Source organism: Zootoca vivipara, chromosome 1 (assembly GCF_965207765.1).
Source record: "Zootoca vivipara chromosome 1, rZooViv2.hap1.1, whole genome shotgun sequence".
In the NCBI taxonomy this organism is placed as follows: Eukaryota; Metazoa; Chordata; class Lepidosauria; order Squamata; family Lacertidae; genus Zootoca; species Zootoca vivipara.
The window spans coordinates 43,592,355-43,605,973 of record NC_142582.1 but is presented as its reverse complement, the minus strand read 5'-3'; the positions used below and the strand labels follow the sequence as shown (position 1 = coordinate 43,605,973).

Here is a 13,619-nt window from a genome sequence, read left to right as displayed (position 1 = left end):
AAATCCTAGAGGCCTAGGTGCCTCTCCCCCCCCCCCAATTACTGGTAAATACCGTATTTGAAAGAGTCACCCCCCCCCATTTTGATGGGCTTTCTATGTGGGGCTTATCTGCCCCCCCAGTATTTTATTAAGGATGGAAGAGGGAGGGAAGGAAGGAATAATAGAGAGAGGGATACCTCATATTTGTGGGTGCCTCTGGGTGATGCTGTGAAGCTGGAACTCTGCAGCAAGAGGATGGGAGGGTCGGGCAGGGGAGAGGGGGTGGCAGGGCAGGCGAGGGCGAGGCAAGACAGGGCCGCAGTCTCGATGGCTCCGAGGCGTTGCTGCATATCAGCATAATATTTCAACCATGTTGTGGGTTCAAGCCCCACATTGGGGAAAAATTCCTGCATTGCAGGGGGTTGGACTAGATGACCCTTGTGGTCCCTTCCGACTACAATTCCATGATTCTATTGATATATTACCATAGCATATGCATGATTCTGCTTTCTTGAATTGTCCTAGGCATAGCAGCCAACTCCTAGAGGCCTAGGTGCCTCCCCCCCCAAAAGAAATTACTGGTAAATACTGTATTTTAAAGAGTCCTCCCCCCGCCATGTTGATGGGCTTTCTATGTGGGGCTTATCTGCCCCCCCCCCAGTATTTTATTGAGGATGGAAGAGGGAGGAAAGGAAGGAAGAAATAGAGAGAGGGATAACTCACATTTGTGGGTGCCTCTGGGTGACGCTGTGATGCTAGAACTCTGCAGCAAGAGGAAGATACCGGTACACCTGTACAGGAGCCTTGTAAGCAGCTTTCTCTCTGCTTGATTTACAGCAGGCACGTCCAACAGGTAGATTGTGATCTACCAGTAGATCACTGGATGTCTGTGGTAGATCACTGCTAGATCACTGGCACCCCTAAAAAAAGCTCACCCAAATTTTTCCTCCTCCCTAAAAAAAGCTGAACTATGACCTGAAGCCCTAAACAAAAATGGGCCTCCCTCCCTCCTAAAAGAAGCTCAACAAGTTTGACCTAAACCCCCCAAAACAGGGCTTCCCTTCCTTAAAAAAACTCAACAGCTTTGACCTGAACCCCCCAAAAGGGGGTAGATCACTCCCAGTTTTTAACTCTGTGAGTAGATCAGAGTCTCTTGGGAGGTGGCCACCCCTGATTTACAGTATACAGATGCAGGAGGAGGGGCAGACTGGAACACCAATGCTTTTTATAAACATCACTGTGTCTATCAAAGCTACAGCCCCCCCTTCTTATTCACTTCCTTTTAGCCTTGCAGGGCCACCTTAGTCAAATTGAATCCTCTGCACCCTCATTAAATCGCCAATAGAACTGTTAATGCGATCCCTGAATGCCCATTAACAACCCCCACTGAATAACAATAGGGTGAATAGGGTGGACCTTGCCTGAAGGGATATTCTGCTCCATTGTCTTAACTGCTTAAGTACTGGTAGCCACTTTGCTTTATTTATTTGATGTGTTTTTGTTACAGCTGTGTTCCCGCCCCCAGCAAGTGGAGAGCTGCTCTTGCTAAAGCAAAGCCCTTTCCACTTCAGTTTTTGGAGGGGCAAAGTATTGGTTATGGTCTGTAAAATACAATAATTTTTTGCTTCTAGGGGGGGGGCAGCTGCCCCCTCCTGCCCCCCCCTGTCTACACCCATGATCCCAGCTACAATTTTCTCTATTACTGCTTGAAGAGCTAACTAAACCTAATGCAGGTTCATGGGAAAAATAGCCTTGTTTGTGATGCAGCAATAAACCAATTATTAAAGTTTACAGTAAATTGCTAATAAATAACGAGACAATAATTTTATTGCAACTGAAGTCTGAAAGCTACAGTAACTTATTTTTTACTACTACTACTGTACATTTATTTATTATTCCTAATAAATAACTAAAAAAACTAGGCACCATGCAAAACATTTTAAAAGGTAACCTCAATCCACAGGCTAACAGCTCAATGCAGAAACGGTAAGAAATAGGAAAAATAAGATGTAAAAATGAAAAATAGAGACCAAAGAGATTAACAGATACGGCTTATGTTTCACTTACATATGCAAAAAACAACAATCCCAGTACCCATCAAGAGTGTCCATTTGGACAATGAAGTTTCATGTTATATGCAGGAATCATTGGGCTTCTGTGCTCCCCCTCCCACACAGATCAGAAGCATATACTTCCATTCTCAATTAACTGTGATTTGGCATTATGTATGAACCCAGATAAACTGTAACCAATCTAAACTGTAGAGAAACCAAACAAGCCAACTTCGTGCCATGGTTAATAATCATGAATTGTTCAGATAAGGCATAGTTAAAACATGAACTATAGCTCCTGGTCTGAACAAAATGACAAACGGCAATTATTTGAAAATGGAAACGGCTATCCTGGAGGAGGAGGAAGGGCACAAGCTCACATGCATAATATTTAACAATGATTTAGCGTGACATCTGACCAATGCATACCTGCCAAGTTCCGGCCTGAGAAATAAGGGACTGGATCTGAAGTAGCAGACCGGAAGTAGCGCTGCCACCATTTTGGAACTGGGCGGAGCATGCTCAGAAGCGACTTTTGATGCTGCTCTGCCCTGTTCCAAAATGGCCACCGCACTAGAAGTCGCGCTGCAGCCATTTTGGAACTGGGCAAAGCAGCATCAAAAGTCGCTTCTGAGCATGCTCCGCCCAGTTCCAAAATGGCCACCGCGCCAGAATAAACCGGGGGAAAACAAAAAAAAAACGTTTTTTCGGCTGGGAACAGCTGGAAAAACGGGGGTTTCCCGGGGAATACGGGAGACTTGGCAGCTATGAATGTCACCCATTCTAGATGTGCCATCTTTTTCAGTGTCAGATTCTGGGACGATCTAGAATGCATTTTACCATTGTTATGCATCTGGCAGTTAATCAAAAGGTTGGTGGTTTGTGTCCACCCAGGGATGGCAGTGGGCAGTATTCCTGCATTGCAGGAGGTTGAACTAGATGACAGCTGGGGTCCCACTCAACTCTTTGGTTCTATGATCTGTGCCCTAGTCATCAAATTCAAAGAGCACAAGCTATTCTGTAGTGAGCTTGCAGAAACGAGCTCATTTTATGTGATGGTGAGAATGACATTCATAAGACTTCGGTATCTATACTTGCCCTTTATAAACAGATTTTTTAAGATATCATTTATCCATTCAGATATAGAATGATGTTCCCTTTTAAAGACTTGGCAAGTGAACAATGCTTCAGTGTCTCAATTAATTTGGGTCAGTTTTCAGTGAGCATGTTCGCTTGGTGAGCGGGGGGGGGGGAGAGGCTGGGTTCAAAGGACAATATAATTACCATGTATTTAAAGAATTAACTTAGCAAAATGCTAACGAAGAGTGAAAGACATGCTAACTGCAAAGGTTAATCAACAGTTGTGAAATAATGAAATTAATATGTTCTAAAGCAGAGGTGGCTAACCTCTCTCAGGGCTCCATTAAGGGCTGGCTATTCCTCCATGGATCACATGACAAAAACGTGCATACACTCATGCAGGCACACATTCCGTAGATAGGGGACAGATAAACACTTTACATACATAGACATTGCTCGGGATAGCAGGGAGACGCAGCAGAGACACTGTTCTGGGGGAAGAAAACCCAGGTTGCACAACTACGATTTTTGTTTTAAACTATAAAAAATTTTAGAACACAAAGATCAGCTATTCAGTGTGGTTGTGGGTTTTACTACTGAGCAAGGGATCACAATGAAAAATATGTGTAGACCACCAGATAGAAGGAAGCCCTCATTCCTATCTGATAAAACCACAATCCAATTAAAAACACAGGCTGCTTGCTTCCTGCAGAAGGACAATCTTGGCTTCTCTGTATTTAACCAGAGACAAATACAGGTAGGTGATTAACTGATAATATTCAGATGGTCTGCTGAATGCCAACTCTAGAGCTTTTCTTGCCACAGTTAATAGTAGGCACTAAATTAAGTTCAGTTCAACATTTCTAAAATAAGGCACACCATGACACTTCTATTTCTGTTACATAGCATCACAGACTGTTCCCCCCGACACACATCTTTTTAAGACAGGAACATCAATTCTGGCATGCAGATTGCCAATACGGTGCCCAAGGGCACCAGTGTGCTCATCAGTACTTCTTAAGACACTCACAAAAGTCCTAAGTAAATATTGGTTCAAAAAGCCACAAGAAATGCTTTTCCTGCTGAGTTCCTGTTTGCACTACCTCAGCCTCTTCTGCATTGAATAAAGGTACAGTGGTGCCTCGCTAGACGAATTTAATTCGTTCCACGAGTATTCTTATAACGAAAAATTCATCTAGCGAATCACATAGGAATGCATTGAATTTTTTTGATTATTTTTTTTTTTGCCCATAGGAACGCATTAATTGAATTTCAATGCATTCCTATGGGAAACCACAATTCGCTAGACATTTTTTTTGTAAAACGAATTCGTCTAGCGAGGCAACCTCCGCTAGAAAAATCCTTTCTTTAAGCGAAAATTTCGTCTTACAGGGCGTTCGTTAAGCGAGGCACCACTGTAAATGTAAAGGGACCACTGACCGTTAGGTCCAGTCGCGGACGACTCTGGGATTGCAGCGCTCAACTCGCTTTACTGGCCAAGGGAGCCAGTGTACAGCTTCCAGGTCATGTGGCCAGCATGACTAAGCCGCTTCTGGCAAACCAGAGCAATGCATGGAAACGCTGTTTACCTTCCCGCCAGAGCGGTACCTATTTATCTACTTGCACTTTGACGTGCTTTTGAACTGCTAGGTTGGCAGGAGCAGGGACTGCTAGGTTGGCAGGATATCCCCCCACCCTCCCAACGCATAGATGGGGCAACAGATGCTCACAGCATACTTTCCGCCTTTTTTTGCTCTTTTAGCTGTGGCAGTCATTTCGTATTATGCCATGACCCCGCAGCAGCCATTTTAGGACTGACACCCATTGCACTCTCTCAAAAGTCCACATGTACTTCTAGCCCAAAAAGGTTGGTGACCTCTGGCCTACAGCATAAAAAGACAATTCAAGTGAGACAGAAATCAGATTTTTTTGACTCCTAATCAGCAAAAATAGACAGGCAGTAGAAAGTGTCCATGAACCATGGCTGTGTTACTATTAAGGCTATTCTGCCACACTACAAACCAATTAGATCTTATTCAACAAGCAGTACCTTGATGAGATGCTTATCTGCAATGTCAGTTGATGTTTCACTGGAAAGAACAGGCAGCTTCACTCTTCCCCAAAACAAGCTTTCTTGGAGGGAGATTTATGTGTGAGTGATGTACCACCTACAGATTGCATGTGGCACATGTGAACTCACATACTTGCTTCCATCCATTCACGAAGGGGCAAGCAGGCTATTATTACACCCATAGTAAAGCTTCTCAGCATACTATTGGATCAAGTATGTTTAATTAATGCAAGCCTGTAGGGTGAAGAGACACCACATGTAGCTTGTTCTCAGACTTCAAGGTCAGAGAGCATTAAAGTAGAGTATTGTTGTGACACAGCTGTTGTTAAAAGGTCTAAACAGCTGGAAGCCTAGCTTGGATCAGAGAATAATTATAAAACAAAGACACATGATGGTGCAGCTGTTTGAAAACTATGTTATCAGGACTCTGCTGGAAAAGAAAAAGGGCTAGAATAAAACGCAAGGGGCGGGAAAGCAGCAAAAGTACAGTTGCTATGAATCTAACTACACCTTATTCTAGGTCACCAACGGCTAATATTAGGTTAATGTCAATTGCTATACCGCACAAAAAAAAGCATATGGCCATACCACAGAAACTTATATGCAAGCAAGTAGTGCCTTCATATTTTGCTTTTACCATGGAACAGAATGATGTGTGTGGTGCATTTTAGTTTTCAGTGAACTACTGGTATATATTTCAGTGAACTACTGGTATATATTGGCACCATCCTTCAAGATGCATGCCTAGATACTTCAGCGCTGCACCAAAAATAATCTTGGCATAAAAACAACTAACAGTATACAAGAGCCTGTTAAGTTTTGAATCTGCCTCATACACATTAACATGGAATGCAATCCAGTCATATTCAAGAATAGCCCCATAGAAATTAATGGCCATGACTAATTTAGGACCATTAATGTAAATGGGGTTGATTACCACCCATTGTATTCCAGTAGAATTCTGTGGAGCAGCAACAATGAGAAGGTAGAAAGATGAAATGTTTAGTGCTGCCACTGAGCTTTCACGTAAAGAGAACTTTGAAGTGAACTTGGAGATTCTTCCTGAAGTAAAAACATGCAAGGAATTTTGAAGAAAGAAAAAAAAGTTATGATAAAGACCAGGCATCCCCAAACTGCGGCCCTCCAGATGTTTTGGCCTACAACTCCCATGATCCCTAGCTAAGAGGACCAGTGGTCAGGGATGATGGGAATTGTAGTCCAAAACATCTGGAGGGCCGAAGTTTGGGGATGCCTGATAAAGACTAATGAATCTTGTCAGTATTTTCCTCCTTATATTCATGTTATTACAATGACACTCTAGTTTCTTGGGGCATGGTAGATTTAGATAATAAAGCAAGCGAAGAATAAAATGCTTGATGCAAATGTTTCTAACTTTAGAGGTCTTTGTAAATGTGTATTCAGAGTACTGTATCTTAAAAGACACCCCTACCTGTTCTAGATATAACCATTGATTCAAATAAAGCCACAGCTATTTAGCCACTCACAGTGCAATCCTATGCATGTCTTCCCACTGATTTCATCAGGCCTTACTGTGTGAAAAGGATTGCAGCATCAGCCATTAGTTTCACTACTGATCAATAGCAATATAACCCCTCAACAAGCAACTTATCAATAAAGATTTCATTAGGAAAGAATGAAATGAAGACCAAAAATAGCAGCAGCTGAAAGGCATGAAAATAATTTGATTTACTTGGCTTTTATCCATCTCCACACTTTTTAAAATCCACAAACCAGAAAGAAAACGAAAGGAAATGTATGCATCAGTGGGGCAGTGTCAAAGAAAAATTAGATTTCCATGGTAACAAGCTACAGCCTAGGTAACAAAAACGCCTGCTAACAGTTGTGAGGCAGTTGCCGATATGGATTTTTTAGTATCAGAAAGCTCTAAATAGAAACTCTTGCCTACAGCCTTAACGCACAACAGATATCACTACAAACCTTTTTTGGTGAGTGGAAAAAAATCAACTTAGATTTGAAAACCTGTTCCATAGCATGAGCCTGGCTAATAAAAAGTTCACTAAATTATAGCACAGATGGCTCACATTTTCATAGTTAGAAGCTGCAGGTTATTGCTGGCTAGCAACACTTATTTTTTTACATACTGTAGCAAGTTTCAAGAATTTCATGTACTTCATATACATTGGCAGGTTCACAGGTAACATCAAAACGTAGTATGTCATTTAAAAAGTGAGTCTTAGCTTGCACAGTCCCTTGTCATTTCTCTTTATGCAGTGGCATAGCAACCCCCACTGGGGAGCCGCCACCATTATTGAGCTTTTTTGGAATAAATCACCAAAACTTCCACAGCTGATGTTTTGAGGGATGGGCAATGGCTTAGCCCTCCTGCAGTGCCTGAGACACCCACCAAATGCCATGTCTCCCTTCAGCCCCACCCCCGATCCCCTTGAGCCCCTCCTTTCCTTCACAACTGTTTTATGCATTTGGATTAACTTATTTTCCTCCTATTCAGAATAATTCGCCATTACATCCATCAAACTATGGTTTCTTACTCTGGTTCAGAAGGTCACCATAGTTTACCCTTTATATGTTAGCACGAACTATGTTTGTACTAAAAGGGGAAGTAAATAAATGAGAGCCAGTTATCCAGGAACTTTACAACAATCCTATGAGGTAGTCCAGTGTTGTAATTATTATATTGCTGATGGGTGAGCGCTACAGCTGTGATATTAGCAGCTTGTTTAAAGTTTCATAATGAGTTCATAACTGAGGTGAGATTTGAACCAAGGATTTGACGGCTTGCAGCTGCTGCTTTTAGCTATGACCTTGTAAGAAATTTGGATGTGCCTGTTCAATGTCCATGAGTGATAGGCATGGGAAGTTTTTACATGTTCTCTTTAGGTGATGGTGGCAAAATAAAACAATCCCAAATTGCTTAATCCAGCAATTCCTAAAGTAATGGATATATAAACACACAGTACATGTCTTTGTTGGGATCCTCATACAATATAGTACAAGGGACTTCCAATTTTCTACCCAAAGAGATTCCCCCCCTCCCCCACGGATGGTTCTTACCAAAGTATTTGTAAACCAGTTACCTGTACTTTATCTATACAATTGTGGTTGGATGCTAATCAATCATAGGTGAATAAATACTCCGCAAATAAAGCGGTATTCAGCAAAATATAACATAATCTAGTCATGTTTAAGGAGAAATTCCACAGGATATTTTTCACAGGATACTTTGAATTTTTTTGCACCCAAGGCAGTAAATATGTAGGCAGTTCATTTCAAATGTTACTTCCTCAGGGCATAAAGAGCTATGTACAATGCATCCAACCAAAGTATTATTGAGTATTTTAAATATTAACTCACATGTCCTTTTGTAGTTGTGTGTGGAGAGTCAATACTGCAACAGGGTAATCTTAACACCTGCTTCCTAACTTTATGAAGTGAATGCCTACCCATCACAACAGCACACAACTTTTAAAGTGAAAACAGTATTCTTAAAGCTACAAGCAACCCACATGTGCACATGCACTTCCACACAGAAACTGCTATTTTTACTAAACAGAAAGACAACTCTGGTGTACTTGGTTGCTGGGGAAAAAATTCTGAAGCTTTGGTATGCAGCATATTTAAACAGAAGTTTTTCTTTCTTTACCAAGCACTGCAGAGGCAGGAATTTCAGGTTCAATGCAAAAATGCATTATCCAAAAAATGTCATTTCCGACAATGGTGCATTGCAATGTAATTTTTTTTTACTCTATACCACTCATAGTAAATAGTAAGGATACCTTCCCATGCCGCTTTAATTGCTGCAAAGCAGGTAAGTCGCTAGACTATTCAAATCTATATCTTCAGCAATAAGAAGCTAAATTTTGCAGCAAGCTAGGAAATCCTTATTTCTACTTCTCTGTGATTTCTAGTGAAATCAGTTCTGAATTTCAGGCGCATAACAGTAAATATTTTTAACATTTGTATTTTCAAGGCAAACAATATTATTCAGTGTGAAACCATGAAAAACACTGGGAATGAAACTTGGGTGATTACAGGGATCGTGATCATTAATAACTGCTTCACACTTCAGGGCAATCAATAAATCAAGTCCCCACAATAATAGCTGGTAGTGCATAATTCCTGGGAAAACAACTATTTCTCAAACTGAACTAAGTCCACATTTGTACTAGAAACCAGAAGCTGTGAAAGCATCCAAAAACCGAGCCTTACCTGTTTCAATAAGAATTTGTCTTCTGCATTGACTTTGAGAGAAATGGCCAGATGGATGGCAGACAGCACCACACCACTGATGACCGCGGCCCTCATCCTGACTGGCAGCAAGGTGTAGATGCTGTAGATGAAAAAGATAGTCCACCAGATGCCCTCCGAGGCACTTCGGGGCTGCATCAGCAAGCAGCCAACCACTTGCACAGCCAACACCACCAGAATGACAGAGTAGCACATGAGCCACATGTGGTCCTGGTGGAAATCATTGCGATTGCAGACTGCACCCAGAGCCACCATAAGCAGGATGGCCAAGGACAGCACCACCACATAGGGCACCTGATAGTAGCCATGAACAGTGTGGAAGAGCAGCATGACCAGGCACACTAAAACCAACACTGCCATCAGCATGGTCAGGCTGCTCTGATTAAGACGGAAAAAGTAGCGCTGGTAGAGGTGCTCCAGTTTCTCCGACTGAAACTTTTTCGACCTGAAGATCTGCAGCAAGCTACCACAGCAGCTGCCCATGGAGAAGACCATCTCAGACCGCCCTTCGTCATCCAGTTCTACCTCCTCCTCCAACTCATCGATCTTGGCTTTGATCCGCTTCTCCTCTAGCCCCAGTTCCACACAGCGTGGATGCACCTCACCCTGCTCCACACCATAGCGCCTAGGACTCATGGCAAGGGATGGATCTCCTGCACGGCGAGGGTGCTGGCTCTTGTCAACCCCATGATCCTGCCAGGCAGACTTGGACCTGAAGCTCATCATCCTGCAGCCACTCACCCCGTGGTTCCTGCTGCTTGGTGACTCGTAGTCTTCATCACTTCTCCACCTGCTTTCCATACGGGAAGATTTTTTTACAGAGGCCCTGGTAGAAAGAGGATAGGAATAGCCATTGGCTCTGGAGTCAGCCTCTCCCCAGGCAGAACGATGCTGTTCCGCACCTCCACCCCTGGGCACAGCAGGAGCTGCAAACCCCGGAGGGCTCACACTGTTGGAGCGGGACATGCCCTGCCAAGACAGAAGAGAAGGGGGAGGGATTGTGGGGCAAGTTATAAAGGAGTAGGAGGGAGAGAAATAAAATCACAAGGAATCCCACTCATAGCAAGGAAGAACCAATGCTTCTGAGCAGTTTCTCTCACCCTATGGTGGAAGGTGCAGCGGAGGAAAGACATGTGTGTGTATGTGTGTGTACATACACACACACACACGTTAGTCCTGGCCGAGTCCAAATAAAACAAAGTTCCCAGCGATAAAGGAATTCAAACCCTTAAGGTGACTGGTTTGCCAGCCAGTTAAATTCCCCTTCCCTCCAGAGGCTGCTGGGAATAGAAAAAAAAATTCAACCAGAATTTAAGGAGATCCACTGAGACCTGGGAGGCAAGTTCCCCTACCTATGGAAGGCTGCCCCTCTGGTGAGGATTCCCACTCTGTCATTTTCACAAGTCCCCAGTGCTTTGACCATTTGTTGAAACAAGACTTCCACGCATAGAAAAGCAAATGTGGTGGAGGCAGCTGGGTTTTTGTTTTCTCCCGCACCTTAAGCAAAGACCACCTTCCAGTCGAAATGCATCATCAGGGGGGGAAAAGCCACCACGATAATTCCTCTCTGTGTGTGAGGTCAAGGCGATCCTGCCGCCGCAAAAAGGACCTGCTGGTCAGAAAGGTCCTAAAGAGGCTGCATATTTCAGTCGCTGAAAACGCTCTCCAGGAAGCGGAGCAAAACGATTCAGTACCGTCATTCTTAATTTTGCCCCGCGGGCAACTGCTTATTTGTTGGTCATCTAGAGAGGTGGTGCAGAGGGCAGCCACAGCAGCAGCGCTGGAGGCGTTGGGAAGCCGGCTGGGTCATTGTTTGATCCCTCCTATTTAAGGAAAGTGGCCCTACAAATTGGCTTGGAGAACCATAAACAAGCAAACCTCCCAGACGCCCCTCTTTCCCAGCTCTTCCTTCTCAAGGCGAGCACGACATTGCTGCAATGAGGAAGGGATGGCATACAGCAGCAGCAGCCCCCGAAGCCTTGAGTTAAATGTATTTATTGGAAGCTCTCGACTCAAATCCGAGACTGGAGTGCCGGAGGAATCATCCTTTTTCCTGCTCGAATGAGCCAAATGGGTGGGATTGCTGAGGCTGCTGGGACGGCAGTACTGCTTGCCCTTGGGATGGCACATGGGAGGGGGGAAAATATGTATAAAAATAAATAAGATCTACGGAGTGATTCAAATCAAGGGCGGCGGGGAAGAGGAGGCGCAGGTGGGAGATCGGAAGAGGAGAGATTCCTGCGTCTAGATCATCTCTCCAGCGAACAGATCCATGGAGGGAGTCCTCCGCCAAAAAGCCGACGTTGCACTGCTGCCTCCGTGCGAAGATGCGCTGTCTCCACTGCAGGGGCCAGCAACAAGCAGCACGGCTCGCTCTCCAGTTGAAGCAGCGATGCAAAATACAAAAACAAAGCAGGGGGGGGAAACCCACAGCACCACACAATTTTTTCCACGAGGAGAGGGGATGAAAAAAGACCCGCCGAGGCTGACTCCGTACTGCTTATGCACACTCCACCAGCCGCCGCCTCCTCCTCCTCCTCCTGCTGCTGCTGCTGTTGCTTCTAGTGGGTCTCAATGTATCGGCGCGCGGTGTGGAGGGCTAGGGAGGGGGCAGCTTTTTGTGCCCCTTGCAGCCAGCCAGAAGAGTGGTCCTCAGCTCATTGCAAAGAGAAACGGCACCTCCCGCGAAGAGCCGCCGCCTCGGCCTCTCCTAGCAGAGAATAGAACCGGCTCCCCTCAGCGAAGCTGCAGCGGCGGCGGCTGCCTCACCCGGCCCGGCCCGGCCTGGCGCTCGCTCGCTCGCTCCTTCACACGCTCCTCTTTGCAGGAGAGAGGCAACCCGCCCCTTTCAAAACCAGGCTTTGTACGGCCCCTCTACTGGCCGGCATGGCTCCGCCTCACGCTCGGTCCGATTGGCTGGCGATCAGCCGCTGCTTTCCGCTACAGCACGGGCTCCAGGGAGCTGGGCGGCTGAATCGGCTTCCCTTCCAATAGGCTGCCCCGTTAGGAGGAAGGAGGGCGGGGAATGTTGGAAGCCGCGGCTGCAGCTGGCATCTGCAAAAAAAATCACAGTCAGATAAAGAATTAAAGAATGGCCGTCTCCCGCGCGCGCGGGGAGGGGGGGAGGGGCCCTCCTCCGGTGTAGTAGTTTTAACTCCTTCGGGAGAATTGCTGCTGAGCCGGATCTAGAGGAAAGCGCCCTCATCACAGCAGGGCGGAATAGGAATCACCTGCTTAAGGACTGTTGCTACGCTGATTGTATTATTTCTGTGCTTGGAAGCGCTAGAATATCCACCTAGACCGAATGAGGAGCAACCTGCGTGGACGAAGTTCCCTTTTACTGAGTCAGACCACTACTAGCCCAGTATTGCCTACTCTGACTGGTAGCTGCGGTTCTTGGACATTTCACAGTGTGTGCTACCTCGTGTTTGTTTGTTTTTTTGGCTGGAGAGCCAGAGGAGTTGTTTGTTCTGGTCAAACTTCAAACCTCTTTCAAGTTTTGGCCAGTCCCATATAGAGACAGGGAAATAAATTTGCATCAAGCATCCCCAGCACAATCTACAATTTAGCTTTGTTTATTATTATTATTATTATTATTGCTACCTGCTACCCCAATATCCAAGTGGTGTGAATCCATGGGTTTCAGGCACTTACCCAGGGTTCCCATTTCCTTTTGGAAATGAGGCACAGCTGAGACTGGGGTGTCTTTATGATGTATGTTTTATTTACACATATATACACCCTGAGCCTACCCTGGAGGGGCTCACAGCATTCACACCCAAAGAGAGTCCTGCTTATCCCATAGCCCCCACAGCTTTGGATTCAAATGACACCAGCCATGGCTCACCTTAACTTTCTTCCCAGCCAACTGCAATCCTAAAACTCAACCCTGCTCTGTTTCTGCAAACTCTTTCCCAGATGAAAGAGGGGCTTATACCCGTCAGGCCCTGAGTCTTTGCTTTGTGAATTGCCCATTCCCTCAGGCAAATTCCTGAACACGGGAAAGTGGTTTGGCCTGTATTTTAACAATTTGTTAAATCCAGCCTCTGACCACCAGTTTTAACACTATAACATTAGATAAATTTTAACACTGAGACTCAGGAATTTAGAACCTGGCACCCACAAATCCTGGCACCCACAACTCATAATAATAATAATAATACTACAATTATTATTATTATTATTATTAT

General features: G+C 44.7%; 1 protein-coding gene across 2 annotated transcripts in view; it reads right to left on the bottom strand.

The window, feature by feature from the left end:
* Window positions 1–12,265, bottom strand: part of ADCY5 (adenylate cyclase 5) — a 184,088-nt gene extending 171,823 nt beyond the window's left edge. The window contains exons 1-2 of one of the 2 annotated variants that reach the window (XM_035128989.3): window positions 10,782–12,265; window positions 9,391–10,255 (exon numbers count right to left, since the gene is read on the bottom strand). In XM_035128989.3, the coding sequence (XP_034984880.2) occupies window positions 9,391–10,255; window positions 10,782–10,852 (936 nt within the window). In that variant the 5' untranslated portion in view covers window positions 10,853–12,265. Of the gene's footprint in view, window positions 1–9,390; window positions 10,532–10,781 lie in introns of those variants that run through there. The other variant, XM_060275982.2, reaches the window with a different exon arrangement.
* Window positions 12,266–13,619: the final 1,354 nt, after the last annotated feature.